Raw genomic sequence first — 18,125 nt, 5'->3', positions numbered from 1 at the left:
GAGTTTCTCCTGGACTTGCTATTTGCTGGAGGTTCATGTGGGGAAGAAACCAGGGCCACATTCTGGGCAGATCAGTTTTTCTAAAAACTGGGATTTTTTTCCCACATGTGTGTGTTCTTTCACACTTTACTTCTCCTGGGTCAGTAAACAGGGGCAGCTGTAGGGCTCTTCACAAGGAAAAGCCCATTCTCTTCCCCTAGAACCCCCTGCCCCAAATGTTGCTCCCATCAGTACAGACTATGCTCTACAAACATGGCTTGTCTCAGTGATTCCTTGTTGAGGCTACCGCATGTTTCTCCTCAGACCACAAATGGTCTAGGAAGCATCCTACCTCCTACCTGCCCATGAACTTTGTTTCTGTTTTTTTTTACTTATGGTTCTGCACCTGGAAGTATGTCCCGAACCTCAGCTAAGAGTCCTTACCAGTGCTGTCTCACATCTGCAGCCTTGAGCGCGCGCGCGCGCTCTCTCTCTCTCTCTCTCTGAAATCTCCTGCACCGGTGCTTGATTTCCTCTGCCAGCCCTCTTGTCAGGGTTCAGCTGTCTCCTAAGCTTGTCAGACACAGAGATTATACTTCTGCTTCTTTTTCTCCTGTAGCTTTTGGATCAAGACTGAGATGAAAAGAAGAAAGGCCAACTTTATTCCCCATATTTAAACCAGAAGTCAGAACATATTTTTAAAATGTTAATTAAACTGACACAACTTTCCTTCAGTGTACAAAACAGACACTGTTGATTTACTCTCTAATGTGTGATGATCCTTGACTTCCGGGCGTGGCCTCTTCCATAGGCTTTCTTTCCTGTATGGGTTCTCTGGTGTACAATAAGGTTTGATTTTTGCGTAAAGGCTTTTCCACACTCTGTACACTTATAGGGTTTCTCTCCAGTGTGAGTTCTTTGATGTACAGTGAATGTTGATTTTTCTCTGAAAGCTTTGCCACACTCAGTGCATGCATAGGGTTTCTCCCCTGTGTGCGTTCTCTGATGTATTATGAGCTGTGACTTCTGGCTAAAAGCTTTCCAACACACAGGACATTCATAGGGTTTCTCTCCTGTATGAATTCGCTGATGTATAATGAGCTTTGACTTTTCTCTGAACGCTTTGCCACATTCATTACATTTATAAGGTTTTTCTTCCGTATGAGTTCTTTGATGTATAATAAGATATGATTTCTGGGAAAATGCTTTTTCACATTCATTGCACTCATAGGGTTTCTCTCCCGTATGTCCTCTCTGATGCAGCATGAGATAGGATTTCTGAGAAAAGGCTTTCTCACATTCATTACATTCAAAGGGTTTCTCTCCTGAGTGAGTTCTCTGATGTACACCAAGGTTTGACTTTTGGGTGAAGGTTTTTCCACACCCATCACATTCATATGGTTTCTCTCCTGTATGAGTTCTTTGATGCACAATGAGGGTTGACTTCTCATTGAAAGATTTCCCACATTCGGTACATTTATGTGGTTTCTCTCCCGTATGAGTTCTCTGATGTATAATGAGAGTTGACTTATCACTGAAAGTTTTCTTACACTCACTACATTCATGGGGTTTCTTTCCTGTATGAGTACTATGATGTATAATTAGATCAAGCTTCTGTATGAAAGATTCTCCACATTTAGTGCATTCATAGGTTTTCTCTCCTGTGTGGGTTTTCTGATGGACAATGAGGTTTGACTTCTGAGTGAAGGCTTTTCCACATTCATTACATTCATAAGGTTTCTCTCCTGTGTGTGTCCTGTAGTGTATAATGACAGTTGACTTTTCTCTGAAGGCTTTTCCACATTCAGGACACTCAAAGGGTCTCTCTCCTGTATGGGTTCTCAGGTGTATAATGAGCTGAGATTTTTGGCTAAAGGCTTTTCCACATTCAGTACATCCAAAGGGTTTCTCTCCTGTATGAGTTCTCCAATGTACAATGAGGTGTGACTTCTTGCTGAAGGTTTTCCTACATGCAGTACATTCAAAGGGTTTCTCTCCATTTTTAATTCTCTGGTGTAGACTAAGGCCTTTCTTTCGCCTGAGGGCTTTTCCACACTCTTTATATCCATAGGGTATCACTCCAGGATTTGTTTTCTCATACTCAGTATGGAAGAATAATTTCGCACATCCACTATCATATTTCTTTTCTGCAGAGCTTCTACTAAATAAGTCTAAATTATCTACGATATTATTTCCAAATGATTCATATTTATGGGGTCTTTGTATTGAAACAACAAGGTTTGTACTCAGATGTAGGGTGTTTCCAAATTCCTTACAGTCACGGCCACTCTTGGTTGTAACTGTTTTCTTGTCAGGAAATCCAACTTGCCTCAACAGACATTTATGTTGATCATCCTGATGATGCCTCTCAATCTGTTCATCAACTTGGCAGACGTCTAGAAAGAAGTACAATAAACCATCTTTATACTTTGACATCATGGAATGGGCCTTCTTTAGAAATGCCCCGCCATACGAAAGCTGATAATCTCATCTCATTTTATCAGAGTTCCTGGAGAAAGAGTCTTTTACCGAACTGCCATCTTTTGATCTTTTTGTTACCAAGAACAACCTTACCTTGACACCTCAGTCTTTCTTACCTCTACTTTTACATCATTTCTGACTTCCATCGACTCTGAGGACCTTATTGCCATTAATCTTCAGTTATCATATGAACTCTTAACTGTACCTGACTTATACTATTAATATTTCCACCTAGGTAGAAATGCAATAGTGTGATTCCTGGACTCAAGTCTTATAATAACACTGAATCCACATTGTCAGTGAATGAGAGAAAAATCTAGAATAATTAGCCTGACAAAACAAAGAAAAAACTAAAAATCTTTGCCCAATATGGGTTCACTTGTGTATCCACCCAAGCTTGCATTCAAAGTTCTTCAACACCACCTTCTCTGCTCCCGTCTATGCTATTGCCACTAAAAACTCTGCCTATTAACTCCAAATCCTTCTTCATGTTCTGTCACCCACATAACCTTCTCTTCCATACTTTGCTATATTCAGAATCTAGATAACTTTCAAGACGCAGGTCAATCTTTTCAAAAAAACTTACTCTAATCTTCCTATATAACTTAAGTTTTTACTAACTTCTAAAGTAGTTAGTCATCTGTACCACTCATTTAAACAAGTTAAAATTGCAAAGCCTTGCCTATAATTTCATATTTCATCAATTGCAAAATGCACATTATTTCACATTTTAACATCTCTAAGTCTGGATGTACCTTACGATTAATGACATGTCATAGATTAATTGCTGGCAATTTTTCTTAGTGGTATGTCTTTAAATCGATGGTACCCTGAAGTCAATAAAATATGGTAATTTTTTGCACATAAACTGAATATTTAATCATTTTTCGTAGTTTACTTTTCTTCTCACTATTCCCCCCCAATTTTTTTTTTTTTTTGAGACAGAGTCTCACTCTGTTGCCCAGGCTAGAGTGCCGTGGTGTCAGCCTAGCTCACAGTAACCTCAAACTCCTGGGCTCAAGCGATCCTCCTGCCTCAGCCTCCCACGTAGCTAGGACTACAGGCACGCGCCACCATGCCCGGCTATTTTTTTTCTATTTTTAGTTGTTTGGCTAATTTCTTTCTATTTTTAGTAGAGACGGGGTCTTGCTCTTGCTCAGGCTGGTCTCAAACTCCTGAGCTCAAGCAATCCTCCTGCCTCGGCCTCCCAGAGTGCTAGGATTACAGGCGTGAGCCACCGCGCCCGGCCAATTCCCCAAAATTTTACATGAAAAATTTCAAGCATAAAAAAAGTTTAAAGAAGAGTACAATAACTATTCATTACCACTTAGACTCAACATTTGCCAAAATTCAGTATCCACTGAATTTTAAAATGGATTATGCAGCTGTGGTTTCACTTCCTGTGACTTCCTTTCATTGGATAGCTAAGCCCTACTTCTTAACTAAGGATGAACACAGGCCGGGCGCGGTGGCTCACGCCTGTAATCCTAGCACTCTGGGAGGCCGAGGCGGGTGGATTGCTCAAGGTCAGGAGTTCGAGACCAGCCTGAGCGAGACCCCGTCTCTACTAAAAAAATAGAAAGACATTATATGGACACCTAAAAATCTATATAGAAAAAATTAGCCGGGCATAGTGGCACATGCCTGTAGTCCCAGCTACTCGGGAGGCTGAGGCAGTAGGATCGCTTAAGCCCAGGAGTTTGAGGTTGCTGTGAGCTAAGCTGACGCCACGGCACTCACTCTAGCCTGGGCAACAAAGTGAGACTCTGTCTCAACAAAAAAAAAAAAAAAAAAAAAAAAGGATGAACACAAAATCACAGGAAGAGCTTTTACAATATACACTTCATGAAACCCAGGCTCCACCAAGGATCTGCAGAATATGAACCTCCTTAGGTGATAAGCAACAATATGGCCCATGTGATTAGAGTCATGGCCTCTCTACCTCAGAAGCAAATCCTGGATCACCATTTCACTTGATCTATGACCTTAGGCAAGTGATCTCATCTATTTGTATCTTACTTTCCCACCTGTAAAGGAATTATAACAGTGCCCACTCAAATGGATGTTGAAAGGATTAAATTACTTATAACAAGGCATGCGTGACACATAGGAAGTGCTTTCAAATGTTTACTACTACTACTACAACTACTACTATTATGATTATTAAAAGCCACTGTATTACTGTAAAAAGAAATAAGGAGTATCTATATACTTAATATGTTCTTGAATATTAAGTGAAAAAAGGCAGTGAATAAAACTGTGCATAGTAGGAAATGAGTATATAAATATATATATACATATATGTTCATGTTATAAAAATGATGGAATAATAAACCTGTAATTTTTAGTAAAGGTTACCTATGGGGGAAAGAAGGAAGGTAGCAGAATGGACAAGGAAAGAAGCTGGACTTCTCTCAATATACATTTGAGATTTGACTTTGGAACCAAGTAATATTTTATAAATATTTTATGTAATCATAAAGCAAAACTGAATATAAAAGGATTCCTTAATAACAGTAAACATGCCTTCATCTGCATTTCATAACAACCAAGTTGAAAGACGAGTACAATAACTACTCATATTACCACTTAGATTCAGCATTTTGCCATAGAAATACTGAATTGTAAAACGGATTGTGCAGCTGTGGTTTCATTCCTGTGACTTCCTTTCATTGGGTAGCTAAGCCCCAGCTCTTAATCCTATTTCTTAATGTTGAAAAGTCTTGATTCTCAATGACACCAACACGATTACCTCAATTCATTCAATCACTATATACACACAACAGTCTCAGAAGAATACTAAGAATACTACCATCAGATGTGGGATTAATAATTTTAAAAACAAACTTTTAAGTCCAGAATTTGATTTGGAAATATCACTTTGAATATATAAGTATTTTTTCTGTAAAAAAATGTATACATAGTCCCTAGTTCTGTCAATGAAAATCCCTAAAAATTATTCCCTAACATCTACATTGTGGGCTTAAAACATTATTTTCCACTAAAACGAACCAGTGCTCCTTGGAGAAATGGCCAATTCCAAGTCAGAAACAAGAAATATACAGAATGAGCCTGGAACATGTTGTAACACCAGAAAGCAAGGAAGCTACCAAAGACTCAGGAGCCAACTTGAAGGAGTTTCCACTGGCCAAAGACAGTTTGATTTATAGTAAGTATAATAAGGCAATGGATTAAAACAGAAAAATGTTTAAATCCATAAGTCCATAAATGACATGCACAAAAAAGATATAATTTATTGGTCACCTTTGGATGATGCTACAAAACCAACTTATTATTTTGAAAACTGGTTAGTACATGGAAAAACAATCACTTAGTCTGTCTTTGCTGTGTAATATATAACTCATGGTAACCAAATAAGCAATTTCTCTTTATAGAATTATTCCAGCTAATCAACGAAGAAATGATAGCATGTCACCATTTTGCAACCATTAATGAATTAATGGATCTAAGCAGTAATCATCAATGACTAGTAACAGAACAAAAAGTGACAACTATGCATTACATGCCTCCTGGTGGAAGTAGCTAGACATAATCTTGCTAAAAGAAAAAATAAAAACCTGAATCTGATCCAAGTTCTAGATCTAACTTGTCAACTTACAAGAAATACAGAGGACAGAGGACTATCTTAAATATCACTATGAGGTGGTAAAATCCAGAATGTGGAAAACTAGAGGCCAAATGACCCAGTTACTTAAAAAAGAAATATTAGGGGGAAAAAGAGAGATGGAGGGAAATGAATCATCTATAAATTATAAGACACAAGAATCTGAGGAGCTATGAGTATTCCCAGCACCCAGATCCTGATTTCTAAATATCATAGGCACTAATAGGAATCAGAGATCTTTGGAGAAGTTGCTGATTCCAGGTCTGAAATGGGGAAAGCACAAGGTGAGCCTGGAACATATGATTGTGCTAGAAAGTGAGGAAATCCTCAAAGAATGATGGGGACACATCAAAAGGACAAAGGAGCCACCTTGAACGGACTTGTACTAGCCAAACTGAGGACAATTTGAACATGAAAATGAATAATGACAGTAATGGATGATAACACATTGAAAAAATAAAATCAACCATCTTATTAATAATTGATTCAGGCAAGAATCATCACTGAATGTTAAAACCACTAAGTAAAAGTTTTTGAGAAACAGGATATTCATGCAGTTTGACAGTTCCTCAAAATGGTAAACATACAGTTACCATATGGTACAACAATTCTAACCCTATATATCTACCCAGAAGAAATGAAAACCTACATTACTACAAAAACTTGTACATGAATATTCATAGCAGCATTATGCATAACAGCCAAAAAGTGGAAACAACCAAAGTATCCATCAATGGATGAATGCATAAACAAAATATGGTCTATGTATACAATGGAATATTATTGCTCCACAAAAAGAATGAAGAACTGATATGTGCTACAATGTGGATGTTGAAAACATCCCAAGTGAAAGAAACCAAATATAAAAGGCCACATTTTATATGATTCCATTTATATGAAACGTCCAGAAGAAACAAAATCATAGAGACAAAAAGTAGATGAGTGGTTGCCAAGGAATGGGAGTAGGAGGGAATGGAGAGTGACTACTAAGGAGCAGGGGCGGCTTTTGGGGGTGATGAAAATGTTCTAGAATTAGATAGTGGTGATGGTTGCACAACTCTATGAATATACTAAAAACCACTAAGTTGTACACTTTTAAAGAGTGAATTTTGTGACGTGTGAATTACATCTCAATAAATCTACTTTTAAAAAATAGATAATCAAGATGTTTTAGGAAAATAAATCTGACAGGACTATCTAAGCTGAACAAAAACAAAGGAGTCAGGTTATCCAATCTGGAATTAGAGCGTTAGAGTCCAGGCCTGTGACTGATGTGGGCCTGGCTTCAGATAAGTAAGTGACAGGTGAGAATTGTCAAAGTGGCAGGGCCTGGGGTGGTAGCATTTAATAGACATATATGGAACAAAAGGAACTATTATAGGTGAGCACCAACTTAAGGAGAGTGAGTGGTCTTGTGTGTGGGGGACAGGGGAGGGAGTATCAGCCTTATGTTTGAGGTATTCACGTTCCTGTCCTCCAACAGTGCCAAAGGGCCACAACCTTTTCTTAAGATATTCCTGAAAGTCCTTTCAGAGGGTCTCACCTCTGACTGATAGGCTGGAGCCTCATCCCCAGGGCCTGGGTCAATCCCACTTACCTGGAAAGCTCCAAATTGGGATTGTTCCTTCTGCCGGGCATTCTTCTACCTCCAACTTGAGGATTAGGTCTGGTTTAGTCACCTGCTGCCCTATTAATGAGAAATGACAGAGATACCTCCTTGGTCTTCAGAGCCTCTGAGACAGAGGAAGTTGCAGTCTGGGAGCAGCACAAGGGACCTATCACTAACACAATTGTAAAGTCAAACCATTTAACCTGGGTTTTGAGTTCAAAAAAACCTAGTCACAAGATGTAGAGGGGGAATTGAGAAAGAAAGGGTCCTCTATTTGATACGATAATCATAAATAGCAAAATTACCTGACGAAGCCATCCTTACCCACAGAGACCAGGTTGCTGTAGGTCTCCAGCATCACGTCTCTGTACAGGTTCCTCTGTGGAAGGTTCAGGTACTGCCACTCCTCCTGGGAGAAATCCACAGCCACGTCCTCAAATGTCACTAGTTCCTGTAATGGTACATTCCTTTTATTTTAAAATGCTGGCAACTGGGTGATAAAGATAGAATGTAGGGGAACTTCTGATTGGGTTTTCCGTTCATCATAATGATAATACTAGATGTGTATTTCATATCAAGTTAGCGACCTACTTTGTGGGAAAATAACAAATCATGGTGGAAAATATTCCATTAATAGAAGATTTAAAGACAGTGTGATATTAGCACAAGGATAGACAAATAGTCCAGTGGAGCTAGAAAGAGAATCCAAACATGTATATATACCTGATTTATGACAAAGTTGGCACAGTAAAGCAGTTGGGAGAAGATGATCTTTTCAATAAATGTAGATGGGTTATTGGATATCTAAATGGGGAAAAATGAAATTTAACCCCTCTCACCATACACAAAAATCATCTACAGGTAAACTGTAAACCGAATGTGAGAGGTAACCAATAAAATGTCTATAAAATAATATAGGAAAATGTCTCCTAAGCTTGGGATAGGGAAAGAATTCTAAAACAAGGCATGTAAAGCACCACTCTTAAAGGAAAAGACTTGTAAGTGTTACAAGAGTAAAAGTACTGCAGTGAAAAGGCAAGCCACAGATGGGGAGATTATTGGCAATATTAAAGAGTGATAAAGCGATCTTATCTGGAATATATAAAATAACCCCTACAAATCAATAAGAAACATACAAATAACACAGAAGAATAGACAAGAGAAGTAAATAGGTACTTTAAACCAAATGACCTATGAACATCAGAAAATGTACTCAACCCCATTAGTACTCAGGTAAATGAAAATTTAAGCCACACAGAGACACCGATATGCACTCACCAGAAAAGTTATAATTAAACATACTAAAATACCATAATATTGTGGTGAAACGGGAACTCTTACACAGTTAGTAGGAATATAAGCTGGTATAATCACTTTGGGACCAGTTTGGCATTATTTACCAAGGTTAATGATTTGCATATACCATGACCCAGCAATTCTACTCTTAGGTATACACCTTGGAGAAAATTATGCACATGTGCTCTAGAAAACAAGTGTAGGGATGTTCACAGCAGCACTATTTTTAATACCAAATCATGGAAGAAATCCAAATGTCCATCAACAGTAGAAAGAAAGGGTAAATTATAGCACAGTGATTCAATGGAATACTGTGTAGTAATGAAAATGAATGAACTGCCACGGCATGTTGTGAAGCAGGTTCACTGTGCACTGGTTACCAACTTGTCCAAGGCCAGTGAGACAGAATACCCCTATACGCAAGTTACATGGAGTACATTTATTACTTACAGATAGGGAGCAAGGGACAACAGAAACCTAGGATTCATTGTGAGCTGGTCCCCCAAGGCTCAGGAAAGCTGCACAAGGTGGATGCAGTCTCATCTGTGTGTACCCCACTTGCACCACAGCTGAAAGACCCCAGAAAGCAGCCTTTCTTGGGTTTTATACCTGGAGGGGGACATGGCACACTAGGCTAAAGCACTGAGGAACATCCAGTTTCTAAGAGGTGACCAGAACAGAGCCCAGGCTATTCTGGCCAGCTCCTCCCTTATATCAGGATGTTACATTCCCAACACATTATACAGTTATTCTTGAGAACAGTAAGTAAAAAAGGAGGGAGAAGTAGGTCAGTCCAAGGCTACCCAGAGAACTATTCTGCACATGTCCAACATAGATGAATGTCACAGATGGACTGATGAGCAAAAGAAACCAGAAACAAACGTGTATATACTGCATGATTCTATTTATATATCGTAAGGAACAGGAAAGGCTAATCCATGATGTTAGAAGTCAGCATAGTGATGACTTTTGTGGGTGGCAGTGACTTTGGGACAGAGTATAAGGGGAGATTCTGAGGTCCCAATTATGCTTGATATGTTGGCCTAGGTGGTGGCTACACAATGTGTTCACTTTATAATAATTCATCAAGATATACACTTTTAAACTGTGTATGTTATTCTTAAATGTGCTTTATGTCTTTACACATAAAAATTATTTTTGACAAAAGCACAGAGGCAATTCAATGGAAAATAGGAGTTCCTGTTTCAACAAATGGTTCTGGAACAATTGGATATCCATATGCCAAAAAAAGAACCTCAATTAATACCTCCAACATATATAAAAATGAACTGAAATTGGATCATAGACCTAAATCTCTAATATTATATTTCTAGAAGAAAATATGGGAGAAAATCTCTTTACCTTGGGTTAGACAAATATTTCTTAGATGTGATACCAAAATCCAAAAGATACTGTTAAGAGATTGAAAAGACAAGCTAGAGAATGGAAGAAAATATTTGCAAATAAAATATCTGGCAAAGAATTTGTATCAAGAATACATAAGGAACCCTCAAAACTAAAAAAAAAAAAAAAAAAAAAAACCCAGGCATAAGAGAGATACTTCCCCAAAGAAGATATATAGATGGCAAATATTAGTCATGAGGGAATGCAAATTAAAATCACGAGATACTACCACACACCTATTATAATCAAGAAAAAAATCTGACAATACTAAGTGCTGGTGAGGATGTGGAGCAACTGGACCTCTCCTATCACAGTAGGAATACAAAACAATACACAACCACTTTGGAAAATGGTTTTACAGTTGTTTGTAAAGCATATACACCATGCAACCCTGTAATCCCAATCCAAGGTATATTTATCCCAGTGAAATGAAAACTTATGTAAACCCAAAAGCCTGTACATGAATATTTATATAGCAGCTATTAATATATTTTTAATCACCAAAACCTAGAAACATACCAAATGCTTTTCAACCACTGAATAAACAACGTGGAATCCATACAATATAATATCACTCAGCAATAAAAATGAAATAACTGTGATATGTGCAACAACATGGATGAACCTCAAATATACTAAGTGAAAGGCGCTGGACTCAAAAAAAAAAGGCTACATACTATATGATTCCATTTATATAATATTATACAAAAGGCAAAACTACAGAGACTGAAAATATATCAGTGACTGCCACAGGCCAGGGTTTGATTACAAAGAAGACACACTGGGAGATGACAGAACTCTTCTATAGCTTCATTGTGGTGGTGGTAACATAACTTTATGGGTTTGTCAAAACTTGAAGAACTGTATGCTAAAAAATATCCATTTTACTGTACATAAATTATACCTTAATTTTTTTAAATAAAAAATAAGGCACTTCTAGTTAATCTAGACGAATTACATCTGTATAAATCCAAATCTTTCCATATATCCTCCAAAAAACTACAGATCAATATGAAGAATGTAGAAAACCACACATAACCTATATCTTCGATATAACTTATAATAGAAAATAGAGACTACTACAAATTTCTAATTACCTAGAGTGTGAGGAAGGTCTGACAAAACAATAAATAGAACAGGAGGAGAGAGTGGAGAGCCTAAGGATGAGCTGAAATCAGGCTTCGAAAGAGAAAATCTACCATAAGTATGAAAACACAAACTGGCTAGATATAACAGAGCACCAGCTATAGGAAAGGTGTGTGGGACCCAAGGTAGCAGTCACAAAAAAGCATCATTTCTAAGGGAAAAGAGGATAAAAGGACAAGGAAGTATCATTTGGAGACTGGGTGGTAAAGGGAAAAAATAAAACTAGAGGGAGAAATTTAGGGTCATGTAAGACAAATAACAATCAAAACCCAAACCAAAACAAATCAGAGCACACACAACCTCTCCCCATGGTGCTAAAAGAAAAAGTCATCCATTAAGGAAGGTACGCTCCACCTCACTATCAAAACATGGTGCTCTTGAACTAAGAATCATGTAAGCCACCGCAACCCCCAACCCTGTCTTCATAATAAAGAGATAAAAATAAAAGTAGTCTGTATCCGTTCAAAGCTTCTTTAATAACTATGGAAAATGAGAAAACATTTCTTTCTTTCTTTTTTTTTTTTTTTGAGACAGAGTCTCACTCTTTTGCCCAGGCTACAGTGCCATGGTGTCAGCCTAGCTCACAGCAACCTCAAACTCCTGGGCTCAAGCGATCCTTCTGCCTCAGCCTCCCGAGTAGCTGGCACTACAGGCATGCGCCACCATGCCCGGCTAATTTTTTCTACATATTTTTAGTTGTCCAGCTAATTTCTTTCTATGTTTAGTAGAGACGGGGTCTCACTCTTGCTCAGGCTGGTCTCGAACTCCTGAGCTTGAGCAATCCTCCCGCCTCGGCCTCCCAGAGTGCTAGGATTACAGGCGTGAGCCACCGCACCCGGCCGAGAAAACATTTCAAGTGACAAAAAATTCACCCCAAATGACAAAAGCAAAATGGGACAGTAAGCAGCTCCAAGCTCTCATTACCCCATAGAAAGATCGAAAAACAATATGAAATTGTCAGAACCAGCTTTTCAAGGACTCTGGAAAGCAGTCAAAGGTTTGCAGCAACCAAACACAGAATCAAGAAAAAGGCAACTTAAAGAAGGTAGGAAAGCTTTTTGGCCTTGTTTTACTTGCCCTTGCCTCACCCGCTCCAATATGCAGTAGAAGTCTTGAACCAGCAGCAACCCATGTTCCCAGTATGAGATCCTGGTCCCTGGTCCCAGAGGGTGTAGAACAGACCTTATTCCTAAATTAATGTAGGTCTTTTCTAACCTGTCTAAGGACTGATGCAAGGTGCTTGTCTCTGTTTTGCCTAAGAACAGAACTCAGAACTCAGGCTGGACAAGCAGTAGGCATTGCTCTAAAAGGCTGCAAGGCAAACTGATAAATCTACAGATGACTGGGGCAAAAGATTATAGCCAGATATATAATTGAATGCCTGTGGCCTGAGAGGAAGGAGAAATTCTTTGGGAAATTAGGACATTCAGAAGTACTTATGTACAGGGGAATTTAGAAAGCTGTGTATATGCCCAGGACAAGTTAAATGCTCACAAAAGACCTAAGAAGACTAACCTTTCACCTCACACTGACCCATAGGCTCAACATAAGCACAGCTGAGTGCTGATGGAGTGCCTCAGCATGGAACCAATCTGCAAAGACTGGAAGAGGTGTTTTACTTTTTTGTTTGTCATTTTTGTTTATTTGTTAGCTCTTAGTGTTCAAGGAACTCATTTTAGATCCAAAGAAACCCAACTGGGATGAAAGTAAAAGGATGGAAAAAGATATTCCATGCAAATGACAACCAAAAGAGAGCTGGAATGGCTATATGAATATCAGACAAAATAGACCTTAAGTCAAAAACTGCTACAAGAGACAAAGGACATTATCTATTGATAAAATGGTCAATTAATAAAGAAGATATAACAAATATAAACATATATGCACCAAACAATGGAGCCCCCAAAAATATGAAGCAAAATTTGATAGACTGGAAGGGAGAAATAAACAGTTCTACAATTATAGTTGGAGACTTCAATACACCACTTTCAATAATGGATAGAACACCTAGATGGAAGATCAATAAAGGAAAAGACTTGAACAACAACTACACCTAATAGACATATATAGAACACTTCACCCAATAATAGCAGAATACATCTTCTTTTCAAGTACACACAGAATATTTTCAGGATAGACCCTATGTTAGGCCACAAAACAAGTCTCAATAAAAAGGTTAAAAGCATTCAAAATATCTTTTCCAGTCACCAATGGAATGAAACTAGAAATCGATAACAGAATAAAAACTAGAAAATTCACAAATACATGGAAACTAAACAACACATTCCTAAACGACCAACGGGTCAAAGAAGAAATAATAAGGGAAATTAGAAAATACCTTAAGACAAACGAAAATGAAAATACAACATACCAAAACATATGGGATGAAGAGAAAGCAGTACTAAGAGGGAAATTCATAGCTGTAAACATGCACATCAAAAAAGAAGAAAGATCTCAAATCAACAACCTAACTTTACAACTCCCAGCTGATAGGAGTGTCTGTTATTCATGGTAAGACCTGATGGTTTATGTTAATGAAGTGACTCATGATGGGCCCCTATATAGCTTTAAGCTAGCAAAATGACTCAGGATAGGGCTGGCCAGGCCAGAAAAACCTACCATGTGATTAGAGGGTGTCTTAGTCCATTTTTGCTGCTATAACGGAATAACTGAGACTGGGTAATTTATAATGAACAGAAATTTATTGGCTCACAGTTCTGGAGGCTGGGAAGTCCAAGATCAATGGTCTGGCACCTAGTGGGGGCCTACTTGTTGTACCATCACATGGTGGAAGGTAGAAGGGCAAGAGAGGGCAAAAGGGGGCCAAACTCACCCTATGATACTGGCACCAATTCCACCCATAAGGGTGGAGCTCTCATGGCCTAATCACCTCTTGAAGATCCCACCTCTTAATACTGTTATAATGACAATTAAATTCCAACATGACTTTTGGAGGGGACAAACATTCAAACCATAGCAGAAGGTTCAGGCTTTGAGCCACATGTTAGCAGCCCAACGTCTGGGTAAGGGAGAGGATCTGGAGATTGAGTTCAAACTTTTGGCCAACGGTTCAATCAACCACACCTACGTAATGAAACCTTACTTCAAAACTTTGGACACCAAATCTCAGCTGAGCTTCCCTGGCCAGCGATATTTTGTATACTGTGCATCTCAATGTGCTGGGAGGGTGACATGAAGGTGAACAGCAGAAGCTTCATGGTTTGGACCCTCCCATACCTCACCCTATGCATCTCTCCTTTTGCCTGGTTCTAATTGTATCCTTTTGCTATATAATAAAGCTGCAATCACAAGTATAGCACTTTTCTGAGTTCTATGAGTCATTCTATCAAATTGTCAAACCTGAGAGGATAATGAGAACGCTTGATTTGTAGGCAGTTGGTCAGAAGTGAGGGTAGCCCTGGGAACCCTTGAGTTTATGGCTGATATCTGAAGTTAGGGCAGTCTTGTGGAAGACTGTACCCTTAACCCATGAAGTTCAGCCCAACTGCAGGTAGTTGATGTCAGAAGTCATTGCAACATAATATACATAATAAATATAGAATAAAACAACATGTCAGAATTCAGAACAAACATATCACCCAAATCAAAATCGCGATTAGTCCTTAAAAAGTCTTATTTAAAAAAAAATCTTTTCAGATTGGCTTACAAAGCAAGATCCAGCTATATGTTGTACGCAAGAAATACATCTAAAACAAAGTGATTCAGAAAGGCTAAAAGTAAAGGAATAGGTAATAGTACACCAGGCAAATGGAAACAATAAGAAGGCAGAGGTTGAGAGCCTGACCTCAGAATTCAAGCCAAAAAGCAAAAAACATATTAAACATAACAAAGGACATTTTTAAATGCTAAAATCCATAATCCACAAAGAATATATAATCATGATAAACATCTATGTAATGAATTATAAGCAAACACCTACCTAAAGCAGAGAATACAGGAAACGCAAGAAGAAACATACTAAAAGCAGGAGTTACTACTTTCAGAATGAGGCAGACCACGTGGACAAAAATTAAGAGTATAGAAGACTTAGATCAATAAGGCAGATCTTATGGACATAAATATCAATGTATACCCTAGTCACAGACAATATACCTTTTTCTCAAGCCCATATGAAACATTCACACAAACTGATCATATATCAAGTCAGAAATCAGTAAATTCCATAAAGTAGAAATATCACAATCTCTAATAAAAATGTAATAAAATTAAAAATTAACAGTAACAAAAGATCTTCCACCTTTGAAATTAAAAACAAAAAACTTCTATTAAGCAACTCTTGAGGGAAGGGGAAATACAAACCAAAATTACAGAATATCTAAAAGTAACAAAAAACCACATATCAAAATCTATAGGATACATTATGTAGTGAAGAGAGGAAAATTCAAAGCCTTAAACACTGATACCAATAAGGTTTATTTAAATGAAAATAAATTAAATTCTCAACTCAAAAATTGAGAAAAATAACATGAAAACGAAGCAAAATTAAGCTCAATAAAGGAAATAATAGAGATAAAAGCAGAAATTAGGAGGTTGAGAATAGAATAACAGTATGTCTAATTAATAAAATTAAAATCCTGGTTGGCATCTCTAATCATCAGGGAAATGCAAATCAAAACCACAATGAGATATCACTTAACCCCAGTGAGAATGGCCTTTATCAAAAAGTCCCAAAACAATAAATGTTGGCATGGATGTGGAGAGACAGGAACACTCATACACTGCTGGTGGGACTGCAAACTAGTACAATCTCTGTGGAAAGCAAGATGGAGATACCTTAAACAGATACAAGTAGATCTACCATTTGATCCAGCAATCCCATTATTGGGCATCTACCCAAAAGAACAAAAGACATTCTATAATAAAGACATCTGCACTTGAATGTTTATAGCAGCACAATTCACAATTGCAAAGATGTGGAAACACCCCAAGTGCCCATCAATACATGAGTGGATTAATAAAATGTGGTCTATGTATACCATGGAGTACTACTCAGCTATAAGAAATAATGGTGATATAGCACCTCTTGTATTTTCCTGAATAGAGCTGGAACCCATTCTACTAAGTGAAGTATCCCAAGAATGGAAAAATAAGCACCACGTGTACTCACCATCAAATTGGTTCCACTGATCATCACCTAAGAGCACATTTAGGAATAACATTAATCGGGTGTCGGAAAGATGGAGGGGGGAAATGGGTGTATACATACATAATGAGTGTGATGCACACCGTCTAGGAGATGGACACACTTGAAGCTCTGATTTGAGGGGGAGGAGGGCAAGGGCAATATACGTAACGTAAATTTTTGTACCCCCTATAATATGCTGAAATAAAAAAAAAAGAAATCTTGGTTGCTTCCTTAAAAAGTACCAAAATAAAGACAAACTAGACAAATTTGTCCAAACAAAAAGAATAAAGTACAAATATATACCATAAATGTGACAAGGGACAATGAGCACTAAAATTTTTTTAAAAAATTTTTTTAATCCTAAAAGAGCTATGTACCTCTGTGCAAATGAATCTAAAATCCTAGAAAAAATGGATACTGTCTTAAGAAAACACACTTTTTAAAAATTCAGAAGGGGCTTCAAGATGGCTGACCAGAAGCATTTTATGCTCACCTCCCTCTGCTTAGAAGAACCAAAATAGTTTATAGACAATCATACTTTAAAAACATTGTCCAAGAGGGAACACTGTAATTCACCAGAAAAGCAAGAGAAAACACCGAAAGCAAGAAAGGGAAAGGAAGACAGGCAGCCCGCTTGGCCAGGATTAACTGGGAGCTGGGAATGACTTCCAGGGAACGGGGAAAGGGTGAGTGAGAGACTTCCAGTGGCCACATCCCCACTGTGGAATCATGCAATCCTGGCCGCAGGAGAGCCCCTCAATCCTCCTAAGCCATGAAACTACCATAGGGGGCTGCCAAGAGACCGTGGGATGGAATTGCTCCAGGGAGGGAGCTCGTGCTGGATCCCACATCCTTTCTGAGACCTAAGTGACTATAGTAAGGCACCATTTTCAATCCTAGCCTTTGGCAGACTGCACGCTGTCCTGGGGCCACCGGCACCAGGGCTGAGGCATTAAGGAAACTCAGGATGTTGCTGCTGAGATTGGGGCATGAGCTGGGAGTGCTTCTGCAGCCAGGGCTGAGAAGTGAGTGAGGCATGGGCTGCAGCTGCAGGTGCTGGGAAGTGAGAGCCACCAGACTGAGACTGGGATGAGAGTCATGGGCAAGTTGCTGCTGGGACTTGGCTGCAAGCTAAGAGGGGCTCCTGCAACCAGGACTGGGAGCAAGCTCCACTAGGATTGAGTGTGAACGGGACATGCGTCTCCCACCTGCCGGCCCAGGCTGTGACTACCAAGGCCAGCACCATTCTCTCCAGTGGCAGGGCTGTCACCACTCCTCACCCAAGCACTCTGCCTAGGGATTTCCCTGCCCCAACAACCACAGCTGGTGCCTGCTCTCACCATTGGAGGCCTGAGTCTAATCACACCCAGGCCAGCTTCAGTCCCCTCTCCAAGACAGAGTACATAGCCCAGCGTCCTGTGGATTGCCCAACCCAATCC

General features: G+C 38.8%; 1 protein-coding gene across 1 annotated transcript in view; it reads right to left on the bottom strand.

Annotated features, from left to right (window-relative positions):
- Window positions 1-573: 573 nt before the first annotated feature.
- Window positions 574-18,125, bottom strand: part of LOC138378156 (zinc finger protein 182) — a 46,282-nt gene continuing 28,730 nt past the window's right edge. Inside the window, exons 4-6 of the mRNA XM_069463464.1 lie at window positions 8,019-8,145; window positions 7,683-7,772; window positions 574-2,375 (exon numbers count right to left, since the gene is read on the bottom strand). Coding sequence (XP_069319565.1) covers window positions 745-2,375; window positions 7,683-7,772; window positions 8,019-8,145 — 1,848 coding nt within the window. The 3' untranslated portion in view covers window positions 574-744. The remainder of the gene's footprint in view (window positions 2,376-7,682; window positions 7,773-8,018; window positions 8,146-18,125) is intronic.

The sequence above is a fragment of the Eulemur rufifrons genome, chromosome 30 (genome assembly GCF_041146395.1).
Source record: "Eulemur rufifrons isolate Redbay chromosome 30, OSU_ERuf_1, whole genome shotgun sequence".
In the NCBI taxonomy this organism is placed as follows: domain Eukaryota; kingdom Metazoa; phylum Chordata; class Mammalia; order Primates; family Lemuridae; genus Eulemur; species Eulemur rufifrons.
Note: the sequence above shows the minus strand (reverse complement) of the source record. Positions and strands in the feature narration are given on the sequence as shown.